Source organism: Oncorhynchus clarkii, chromosome 2, assembly GCF_045791955.1.
Source record: "Oncorhynchus clarkii lewisi isolate Uvic-CL-2024 chromosome 2, UVic_Ocla_1.0, whole genome shotgun sequence".
NCBI classification, from domain to species: Eukaryota; Metazoa; Chordata; class Actinopteri; order Salmoniformes; family Salmonidae; genus Oncorhynchus; species Oncorhynchus clarkii.
In genome coordinates, this window is record NC_092148.1 from 4,642,738 (window position 1) to 4,655,237 (window position 12,500).

The 12,500-nt window shown below is 41.4% G+C and overlaps 2 protein-coding genes across 5 annotated transcripts in view; both read right to left on the bottom strand.

Moving 5' to 3' along the window:
- The window catches only part of LOC139419483 (RNA-binding motif, single-stranded-interacting protein 3-like), a 178,324-nt gene that overhangs the window by 7,979 nt on the left and 157,845 nt on the right, over positions 1 to 12,500 (bottom strand). The gene's annotated exons all lie outside the window — the stretch shown is intronic.
- Positions 780 to 2,433, bottom strand: LOC139419473 (E3 ubiquitin-protein ligase TRIM39-like). Its single transcript, XM_071169425.1, has one exon. The coding sequence runs from the start codon at positions 2,394 to 2,396 to the stop codon at positions 780 to 782; it is 1,617 nt and encodes a 538-aa protein (XP_071025526.1). The 5' UTR covers positions 2,397 to 2,433.

The following is a 12,500-nucleotide window of genomic DNA, read 5'->3' on the forward strand; positions in this document are numbered from 1 at the left end:
TTCTTAATTGATTCTTAAACAATTGATTCTTAATTGATTCTTATAGAATGTATTCTTAATTGATTCTTATAGAATGTATTCTTAATTGATTCTTATAGAATGTATTCTTAATTGATTCTTATAGAATGTATTCTTAATTGATTCTTATAGAATGTATTCTTAATTGATTCTTATAGAATGTATTCTTAATTGATTCTTATAGAATGTATTCTTAATTAATTCTTATAGAATGTATTCTTAATTGATTGTTATAGAATGTATTCTTAATTGATTCTTATAGAATGTATTTTTTATTGATTTTTAAACAATGTATTCTTAATTGATTCTTATAGAATGTATTCTTAATTGATTCTTATAGAATGTATTCTTAATTGATTGTTATAGAATGTATTCTTAATTGATTGTTATAGAATGTATTCTTAATTGATTCTTATAGAATGTATTTTTTATTGATTTTTAAACAATGTATTCTTATTGATTCTTAATTAAAATGGAAGCACATAGCGTAGGGATATTTCAGTCCTGTAGTTTCTAAAAAATTATGTGTGTATTATCTTAACCCCCAAAATGACCTCCTGATAATGTCCACTGAACTGACACATGTTTTACACACACACACACACACACACACACACACACACACACACACACACACACACACACACACACACACACACACACACACACACACACACACACACACACAACACACACACACACACACACACACACACACACACACACACACACACACACACACACACACACACACACAGGGATTACTTCACTTTCAGAGACACTTTGGATTGGCAGATCTGAATACCAGGGTTGTTGCCGTTAGCCACATTCCCAATATTAAAGTATGGGAACAGTCTCTCAGTAGATCTGACTTTAAGAGTGTAGATAGGTGTCATGTATTTGGGGTCGTAGAAGTACACCTCCCCTCTGTTGTAGTCCAGCTGCACTCTGATCCTCTGGGGTCTCCTCTTCAGAGCGATGATGTCACCTCCTCCCCCTATGTACTTCCCACCGTGCTGCGATATACACCACATTCCATTCTTTGGTGTCGCATCACGCTCCCGCTTCCTGTCAATGGACTCTTTAGCCACGCCCAAAACCCAGTCAGGATGGTCCCCCACCTCCAGCTCCCAGCTGTGTATTCCTGAGCTGAACCCCTCGGAGCCAAGAACATTTGTGTACCTCATAAATCGCTCTGGGTTGTTAACGAACTGCTGGGACGTGCCTGGTCTTCTCACACTGGTCAGATCATCAGTCAGAGAGAGACTGGGATGTGCAGTGTTTGGGTCCAGAATCACAGGAGTGTATTTGAGGATCCCCAGCATCTTCTCCCAGACTCTGAACTGCAGGTTGCCCAGGTGTTTGGCCTTGTCTATCAGAACTCCTGAGACCAGCTGTGGATCCAACAGTGTGTACTGGGATCTTTCCTTTGTGGTCCTGAAGTTCTGCAGGAATGAGATGTCTTCATCTTTCAGCTCCTCCTCTATGGTTCTGATTGCATCTGAAAGGTATGATATCTTTCTGCTCATCTCGTCAATCTTCTTCCTCATCATCTGACTCTTCTGCTCCTCTTCCTCCCTCAGTGCAGCTATCCTGGCTGCCTCTTCATCTCGTAGAAACTGGTGAAGCTTCTCAAACTCTTTCCTAATCTGTTTCTCTGTGTGCTGGACCTGACTCTTCATGTGTTCTGCTGTTTTATCACAGGCTAGTTTAACGTTGTTAAAGACCTCTAGGTTCTTCTGTAAAGGCTTCAGGGCGGTGTGGAGTTCCTCCTTAAGGTCCTGGACAACCTCGTCTACGGGGACACAGTCGTGAGATTTATGTACTTTTGAATCTCGACACACCAAGCAGACGGGCTGTTTGTCCTTCAGACAGAAGAGTTTGAATTTCTCACCGTGCAGACTGCAGAGCACCTCCGAGCCAGATGAAGCTCTCTGACTGCCGTCCTGTATCTCAGAGCCAGATGAAGCTCTCTGACTCCAGTCCTGTATCTCAGACCCAGATGAAGCTCTCTGACTGCCGTCCTGTATCTCAGAGCCAGATGAAGCTCTCTGACTCCCGTCCTGAATCTCAGACCCAGATGAAGCTCTCTGACTCCCTTCCTGTATCTCAGACCCAGCGGAAGCTCTCTGCCTTCTCTCCTGTAAGAAGGCCTCACACGCGTCATTTAACGCCAGGTTACGAGGAGGTTGAGTCATAGCTACGGGAAATCTTCTCCTACAAACTGGACATTTCCAAGGTTTCTTATCTGCCCAGTATTCCTGCTGACAGACTTCACAGAAGCTGTGGCCACATGCCAGGACGACAGGATCCCTGAAGACGTCACAGCAGATGGGACAGGAGAACCTGTCCTCTGGTAGAGATGATCCGGATGCCATTATCTCACACCGCTGCCTCTCCTCGTTCTGTAACAGCTTCTGTACTTCACTCTCCACTCAATTACAGTCCCAAATCCACCCCCAAAGAAAAGGTGAAGCTGCACTTGGAGATGACAGTTCTGACGATGGTTATGTCCTTCTAATATCTCTCGGGTCTTACCCACATGAATCCAAATGAACACCGTAGAGCTCAACGGTTAACAGTAGTGAGCTGTACTCAGCTCGGCCCCTCAGAGTTTACAGACAACCAAAAGTGGTTAGACAAGTAAGTTGTGTGTTTCAGTTGACGCCAACGAAAACCCTGATCAGCCAATCAGCGATGACGTTTGATGTCAGTTGCCTTTTGGTTATCAAGGAGCCTTTTATTCACGCAGGAAAACGATTGGTTGAACTTGCGTAGTGGTGTAACCATAGGAGAACGATTGGTTGAACTTGTGTAGTGGTGTAACCACAGGAGAACGATTGGAATGTAATAGCTGTTATATATAATGACTTTAAGTTTATTTTTAATGGTATCGGTCAGCTCAAAACATACAGGGAATGATCACACCTCTGTTGGTACTAGTGACAACAACAAACAGTAACTCCCTGTTGACACCACAGTAAGGTGGGTGGCTTGGATCTCCTATCCTTGTGGGGACCTAAAAGCCTCAGACGTCCCCACAAGTAAGGTAAAACCAGGAAAATATGCTCTCTCCTGGGGGCCGTTTTTTAAGTCCCCATGAGGACAAAGACTTTTTAAGTTTAGGGGTTTGGATTAGAATTAGGGTTCGGGTAAAAGGTTAGGGGTTAGGTTTAGGGTTATAGGTTAGGGTAAGGGTTATTTTAAGGGTTATTGTTTAGGGTTAAGGGTTAGGTTTAGGGTTATAGGTTAGGGTTAGGTTAGGGTTATAGGTTAGGGTAAGGTTTAGGGTTATAGGTTAGGGTAAGGGTTATTTTAAGGGTTATTGTTTAGGGTTAGGGGTTAGGTTTAGGGTTATAGGTTAGGGTAAGGTTTAGGGTTATAGGTTAGGGTAAGGTTTATTTAAGGGTTATTGTTTAGGGTTATAGGTTAGGGTAAGGTTTAGGGTTATAGGTTATGGTAAGGTTTAGGGTTATAGGTTAGGGTAAGGGTTATATTAAGGGTTATTGTTTAGGGTTAGGGGTTAGGTTTAGGGTTATAGGTTAGGGTAAGGTTTAGGGTTATAGGTTAGGGTAAGGTTTAGGGTTATAGGTTAGGGTTAGGTTAGGGTTATAGGTTAGGGTAAGGTTTATTTAAGGGTTATTGTTTAGGGTTAGGGGTTAGGTTTAGGGTTATAGGTTAGGGTAAGGTTTAGGGTTATAGGTTAGGGTAAGGTTTAGGGTTATAGGTTAGGGTAAGGTTTATTTAAGGGTTATTTTAAGGGTTATTGTTTAGGGTTAGGTGTGTGTGTGTGTGTGTGTGTGTGTGTGTGTGTGTGTGTGTGTGTGTGTGTGTGTGTGTGGGTATGTGTGTACGTGTGCGTGTGTGTGTGGGTATGTGTGCGTGTGTGTGTGGGTATGGGTATGTGTGTGTGTGCGTGTGTGTGTGTGGGTATGTGTGTGCGTGTGTGGGTATGTGTGTGTGTGTGGGTATGTGTGCGTGTGTGTGTGTGGGTATGGGTATGTGTGTGTGTGTGTGTGTGTGTGTGTGTGTGTGTGTGTGTGTGTGTGTGTGTGTGTGTGTGTGTGTGTGTGTGGGTATGTGTGTACGTGTGCGTGTGTGTGTGGGTATGTGTGCGTGTGTGTGTGTGGGTATGTGTGTGCGTGTGTGGGTATGTGTGTGTGTGTGGGTATGGGTATGTGTGTGTGTGCGTGTGTGTGTGTGGGTATGTGTGTGCGTGTGTGGGTATGTGTGTGTGTGTGGGTATGTGTGCGTGTGTGTGTGTGGGTTTGGGTATGTGTGTGTGTGCGTGTGTGTGTGTGGGTATGTGTGTGCGTGTGTGGGTATGTGTGCGTGTGTGTGTGTGTGTATGTGTGTGTGTTTGTGTATGGGTATGTGTGTGTGTGTGTGTGTGGGTATGTGTGTGTGTGTGGGTATGTGTGCGTGTGTGTGTGTGGGTATGTGTGTGTGTGTGTGGGTATGTGTGTGTGTGTGTGTGTGTGTGTGTGTGTGTGTGTGTGTGTGTGTGTGTGTGTATGTGTGTGTGTATGTGTGTGTGTGTGTGTGTGTGTGTGTGTGTGTGTGTGTGTGTGTGTGAGAGAGAGAAATAGAGAATATTACACATGACACCAAGTCCAGAGGTAGATCACATGACACCTAGACCAGAGGTAGATCACATGACACCTAGACCAGAGGTAGATCACATGACACCAAGTCCAGAGGTAGATCACATATCAAGACCAGCAGAAGTCCCACCATGCCAGGACCAGAGTGTCTGAAGGAGATCTCACCAGGCCAGGATCATAGTGGCTGAAGGAAGTCTCACCAGGCCAGGATCATAGTGGCTGAAGGAAGTCCCACCAGGCCAGGAACATAGTGGCTGAAGGAGGTCTCACCAGGCCAGGATCATAGTGGCTGAAGGAGGTCTCACCAGGCCAGGATCATAGTGGTTGAAGGAGGTCTCACAATGCCAGGATCATAGTGGCTGAAGGAAGTGTCACCAGGCCAGGACCATAGTGGCTGAAGGAGGTCTCACCAGGCCAGGATCATAGTGGCTGAAGGAGGTCTCACCAGGCCAGGATCATAGTGGCTGAAGGAAGTCCCACCAGGCCAGGATCATAGTGGCTGAAGGAGGTCTCACCAGGCCAGGATCATAGTGGCTGAAGGAGGTCTCACCAGGCCAGGATCATAGTGGCTGAAGGAGGTCCCACCAGGCCAGGACCATAGTGGCTGAAAGAGTTTTTAAGAAAGATCTCAGGATGCACCGCCCAAATGGGACTCTGTTCCCTATATAGTGCACTACTTTTGACCAGGGCCCATAGGGAATGTAGGGACGGATTACAGAATGTTGGGATAGAATACAGAATGTAGGGATGGAATACAGAATGTAGGGATGGAATGCAGAATGTAGGGATGGAATACAGAATATAGGGATGGAATACAGAATGTAGGAATGGAATACAGAATGTAGGGATGGAATACAGAATGTAGGGATGGAATACAGAATGTAGGGATGGAATACAGAATGTAGGGATGGAATACAGAATGTAGGGATGGAATACAGAATGTAGGGATGGAATGCAGAATGTAGGGATGGAATACAGAATGTAGGGATGGAATACAGAATGTAGGGATGGAATACAGAATGTAGGGATGGAATACAGAATGTAGGGATGGAATACAGAATGTAGGGATGGAATACAGAATGTAGGGATGGAATACAGAATGTAGGGATGGAATATAGAATGTAGGGATGGAATACAGAATGTAGGAATGGAATACAGAATGTAGGGATGGAATACCGAATGTAGGGATGGAATACCGAATGTAGGGATGGAATACCGAATGTAGGGATGGAATACAGAATGTAGGGATGGAATACCGAATGTAGGGATGGAATACAGAATGTAGGGATGGAATACAGAATGTAGGGATGGAATACAGAATGTCGGGATGGAATACAGAATGTAGGGATGGGGAATACAGAATGTAGGGATGGAATACAGAATGTAGGGATGGAATACAGAATATATTGTGCCATTTAGGACGTCGTCCAGACCGCTACAGTTCAGTAGCTCCAGTCAGACAAAGAGGAGAAGCTCAGAGATCCCTAACCTGCTGCTAATGTCTGCTGATCTCTATAAACCAGCTATAACAGCAGACACTGAGGTTAGTGGACACTAGATAACAAGGTGATCTCTATAAACCAGCTATAACAGCAGACACTGAGGTTAGTGGACACTAGATAACAAGGTGATCTCTGTTAACCAGCTATAACAGCAGACACTGAGGTGAGAGGACACTAGATAACAAGGTGATCTCTGTTAACCAGCAGGAGGGAGACACTGAGGTGAGAGGACACTAGATAACAAGGTGATCTCTGTAAACCAGCTATAGCAGCATACACTGAGGTTAGTGGACACTAGATAACAAGGTGATCTCTGTTAACCAGCAGGAGGGAGACACTGAGGTTAGTGGACACTAGATAACAAGGTGATCTCTGTAAACCAGCTATAACAGCAGACACTGAGGTTAGTGGACACTAGATAACAAGGTGATCTCTGTAAACCAGCTATAGCAGCAGACACTGAGGTTAGTGGACACTAGATAACATGGTGATCTCTGTAAACCAGCAGGAGGGAGACACTGAGGTAAGAGGACACTAGATAACAAGGTGATCTCTGTAAACCAGCTATAGCAGCAGACACTGAGGTTAGTGGACACTAGATAACAAGGTGATCTCTGTAAACCAGCAGGAGGGAGACACTGAGGTTAGTGGACACTAGATAACAATGTGATCTCTGTAAACCAGCAGGAGGGAGACACTGAGGTAAGAGGACACTAGATAACAAGGTGATCTCTGTAAACCAGCAGGAGGGAGACACTGAGGTTAGTGGACACTAGATAACAATGTGATCTCTGTAAACCAGCAGGAGGGAGACACTGAGGTAAGAGGACACTAGATAACAAGGTGATCTCTGTAAACCAGCAGGAGGGAGACACTGAGGTAAGAGGACACTAGATAACAAGGTGATCTCTGTAAACCAGCTATAACAGCAGACACTGAGGTAAGTGGACACTAGATAACAAGGTGATCTCTGTTAATTAACCAGCTATAATAGCAGACACTGAGGTAAGTGGACATTCGATAATTGCATAGTAGCACCTCTCTCTCTCTCTCTCTCTCTCTCTCTCTATATATATATATATATATTTCTCTATTTCAGTGTGTCTTTCTCTCTATATATATATATATTTCTCTATCTCAGTGTGTCTCTCTCTCTCTATATATATATCTATATATATAATTATCTATCTCAGTGTGTCTCTCTCCCTCCCTCTGTATCTATATATATGTATATATATTTCTCTATCTCAGTGTGTCTCTCTCTCTCTATATATATATCTATATATATAGTTCTCTATCTCAGTGTGTCTCTCTGTTTCTCTCTATATATATATATATTTCTCTATCTCAGTGTGTCTCTCTCTCTCTATATATATATATATCTATATATATATTTCTCTATCTCAGTGTGTCTCTCTCTATATATATATATATATTTCTCTGTCTCAGTGTGTCTCTCTCTATATATATATATATATTTCTCTATCTCAGTGTGTCTCTCTGTTTCTCTCTATATATATATATATTTCTCTATCTCAGTGTGTCTCTCTCTCTATATATATATATCTATATATATATTTCTCTATCTCAGTGTGTCTCTCTCCCTCCCTCTGTATCTATATATATGTATATATATTTCTCTATCTCAGTGTGTCTCTCTGTTTCTCTCTATATATATATATATTTCTCTATCTCAGTGTGTCTCTCTCTCTCTATATATATATATCTATATATATATTTCTCTATCCCAGTGTGTCTCTCTCTATATATATATATATATATATATTTCTCTGTCTCAGTGTGTCTCTCTCTATATATATATATATATATTTCTCTATCTCAGTGTGTCTCTCTCTCTATATATATATATCTATATATATATTTCTCTATCTCAGTGTGTCTCTCTCTCTCTATATATATATATATTTCTCTATCTCAGTGTGTCTCTCTCTCTATATATATATATATTTCTCTATCTCAGTGTGTCTCTCTCTCTATATATATATATATTTCTCTATCTCAGTGTGTCTCTCTCCCTCCCTCTGTATCTATATATATATGTATATATATTTCTCTATCTCAGTGTGTCTCTCTGTCTCTCTCTCTATATATATATATTTCTCTATCTCAGTGTGTCTCTCTCTCTATATATATATATATTTCTCTATCTCAGTGTGTCTCTCTCTCTCTATATATATATATATTTCTCTATCTCAGTGTGTCTCTCTCTCTCTATATATATATATATATTTCTCTATCTCAGTGTGTCTCTCTCTCTATATATATATATATTTCTCTATCTCAGTGTGTCTCTCTCTCTCCCTCCCTCTGTATCTATCTATATATATATATATATATATATATATATATATATATATATTTCTCTATCTCAGTGTGTCTCACTCTCTCCCTCCCTCTGTCTCTCTCTCTATATATATATATATATATATTTCTCTATCTCAGTGTGTCTCACTCTCTCCCTCCCTCTGTATCTATCTATATATATCTATATATATATATATATATATATATATATATATATATCTATATATATATATATATATATATATATAAATATATATATATATATTTCTCTATCTCAGTGTGTCTCTCTCCCTCTCTCTCTCTATATATATATATATATATATATTTCTCTATCTCAGTGTTTCTCTCTCTGTCTCTCTCCCTCCCTCTGTATCTATATATATATTTCTCTATCTCAGTGTGTCTCTCTGTCTCTCTCCCTCTGTATCTATATATATATATATATCTCTCTATCTCAGTGTGTCTCTCTGTCTCTCTCCCTCTGTATCTATATATATATATATATTTCTCTATCTCAGTGTGTCTCTCTGTCTCTCTCCCTCTGTATCTATATATATATATATATTTCTCTATCTCAGTGTGTCTCTCTGTCTCTCTCCCTCTGTATCTATATATATATATATATTTCTCTATCTCAGTGTGTCTCTCTGTCTCTCACCCTCTGTATCTATATATATATATATATTTCTCTATCTCAGTGTGTCTCTCTGTCTCTCTCCCTCTGTATCTCTATATATATATATATATTTCTCTATCTCAGTGTGTCTCTCTGTCTCTCTGTCTCTCTCCCTCTGTATCTCTATATATATATATATATTTCTCTATCTCAGTGTGTCTCTCTCTCTCTCTCCCTCTGTATCTATATATATATATATATATATATTTCTCTATCTCAGTGTGTCTCTCTGTCTCTCTCCCTCTGTATCTCTATATATATATATATATTTCTCTATCTCAGTGTCTCTCTCTCTCCCTCTGTATCTATATATATATATATATATATATATTTCTCTATCTCAGTGTGTCTCTCTGTCTCTCTCCCTCTGTATCTCTATATATATATATATATTTCTCTATCTCAGTGTCTCTCTCTCTCCCTCTGTATCTATATATATATATATATATATATTTCTCTATCTCAGTGTGTCTCTCTGTCTCTCTCCCTCTGTATCTATATATATATATATATATATCTCTCTATCTCAGTGTATCTCTCTGTCTCTCTCTCTCTGTATCTATCCCTATTTTTGCCATTTTAATCCCGATGTCTTTTCTCTGCCTTTGTTTTCTTGCAGGGATTTCACTACGCAGCGACAAGACTATGTCTCCCTCCCAAGTAGCAGACTATTCCCTATGTAGTGCACTACATTTGACCAGAGCCTATGGGCCAGTATATAGGGAACAGGGTTCCATTTGTGACACAGTCTATGGGATCAGCTCACAGGCTTAGACTTGCTACTACACAATGTGTTCTCTTTTCACTTCCCCTCCACTCTTCCCAGGCTGATATAGTGGGCTCTTCCCAGGTCTGATATAGACGAGGTCTGATCTAGTGGGCTCTTCCTCTACTCCTCTTCCCAGGTCTGATATAGACGAGGTCTGATCTAGTGGGCTCTTCCTCTACTCCTCTTCCCAGGCTGGTATAGACGAGGTCTGATCTAGTGGGCTCTTCCTCTGCTCCTCTTCCCAGGCTGATATAGACGAGGTCTGATCTAGTGGGCTCTTCCTCTACTCCTCTTCCCAGGCTGATATAGACGAGGTCTGATCTAGTGGGCTGCCAATCTGACAGAAGGGTTTAGTTGAAAACACATTCACAGAATAGCATCATCTCCCTCACACAAAAAATATCGAACACCGCTCTGGAAAATCAATTAGAGACATGAAGACAGATTTCTGCACCTCCCTCCATCACTACATACCTATTCTACTTCTCTCTTTATTTTTCTCTCCTTCTATTTCTCTCTCTCTCCTATTTCTCTCTCTCTCTCTCCTATTTCTCTCTCTCTCTCTTCTATTTCTCTCTCTCTCTCTCTCTCTCTTCTATTTCTCTCTCCTTCTATTTCTCTCTCTCTCCTATTTCTCTCTCTCCCCTATTTCTCTCTCTCTCCTTCTATTTCTCTCTCTCCTTCTATTTCTCTCTCTCTCCATTTTCTCTCTCTCTCCTATTTCTCTCTCTCTCCTATTTATCTCTCTCTCTCCTTCTATTGCTCTCTCTCTCCTATTTCTCTATCTCTCTCCTTCTATTTCTTTCTCTCTCCTATTATTCTCTCTCTCTCTCTCTCTCCTTCTGTCTCCTATTTCTCTCTCTCTCCTATTTCTCTCTCTCTCTCTCTCCTATTTCTCTCTCTCTCCCTCTCTCTCTCTCTCTCTCTCTTATTTGTCTCTCCTATTTCTCTCTCCTATTTCTCTCTCCTATTTCTCTCTCCTATTTCTCTCTCTCTCTCTCTCTCCTATTTCTCTCTCTCTCCTATTTCTCTCTCTCTCTCTCTCTCTCTCTCTCTCCCAATTGTCTGTCTCTCTCTATCTCTGTCTCTCTCTCTGTCTCTCTCTCTCTCTGTCTCTCTGTCTCATTCTCTGTCCATTAACAGGATACAATGACCCCAGCTTCAATACTCTGCCTCTGGCCAATTCAAATAAGGAATTTGGTTCTGTCTCTGTGAAGCTGGGAGGTAATCGGATGATGGGCTGTGTGAGCTGGTCTGTATTCCAGGCCTCCGGGTGTGTGTGTCCGTCCCATATTATGTAGATATTGTACTATGTAGATACTGTACTATGTAGGTACTGTGCTATGTAGGTACTGTGCTATGTAGGTACTGTGCTATGTAGGTAGTGCACTATGTCTATACTGTGCTATGTAGATACTCTGCTATGTAGGTACTGTACTATGTAGATACTGTGCTATGTAGGTAGTGCACTATGTAGATACTGTGCTATGTAGGTACTGTGCTCTGTAGGTACTGTGCTATATAGGTACTGTGCTATGTAGGTAGTGCACTATGTAGATACTGTACTATGTAGATACTGTGCTATGTAGAATCTGTACTATATAGATACTGTGCTATGTAGGTACTGTGCTATGTAGGTACTGTGCTATGTAGGTACTGTACTATGTAGGTTCTGTGCTATGTAGGTACTGTGCTATGTAGGTGCTGACCTATGTAGGTACTGTGCTATGTAGATACTGTGCTATATAGGTACTGTGCTATGTAGGTACTGTGATATGTAGGTACTGTACCTCTCTACCAGACCTGTAGGGCCCAGACCCTCTCTACCAGACCTGTAGGGCCCAGACCCTCTCTACCTCTATACCAGACCTGTAGGGCCCAGACCCTCTCTACCAGACTACATCAGTACTACAGCAGACTACATCAGTACTACAGCTGACTACAACAGTACTACAGCAGACTACATCAGTACTACAGCTGATTACATCAGTACTACAGCTGACTACATCAGTACTACAGCTGACTACATCAGTACTACAGCTGACTACAACAGTACTACAGCTGATTACATCAGTACTACAGCTGACTACATCAGTACTACAGCTGACTACATCAGTACTACAGCAGACTACAACAGTACTACAGCAGACTACATCAGTACTACAGCATACTACATCAGTACTACAGCTGACTACAACAGTACTACAGCTGATTACATCAGTACTACAGCTGACTACACCAATACTACAGCTGATTACATCAGTACTACAGCAGACTACAACAGTACTACAGCAGACTACATCAGTACTACAGCAGACTACATCAGTACTACAGCTGACTACAACAGTACTACAGCTGATTACATCAGTACTACAGCTGACTACACCAATACTACAGCTGATTACATCAGTACTACAGCAGACTACAACAGTACTACAGCAGACTACATCAGTACTACAGCAGACTACATCAGTACTACAGCTGATTACATCAGTACTACAGCTGACTACATCAGTACTACAGCAGACTACATCAGTACTACAGCAGACTACATCAGTACTACAGCTGACTACATCAGTACTACAGCAGACTACATCAATACTACA

Coding starts and splice junctions, on each gene's coding strand:
- LOC139419473 (XM_071169425.1), bottom strand. CDS start 2,396: ATGGCATCCGGATCATCTCTACCAGAGGACAGGTTCTCCTGTCCCATC.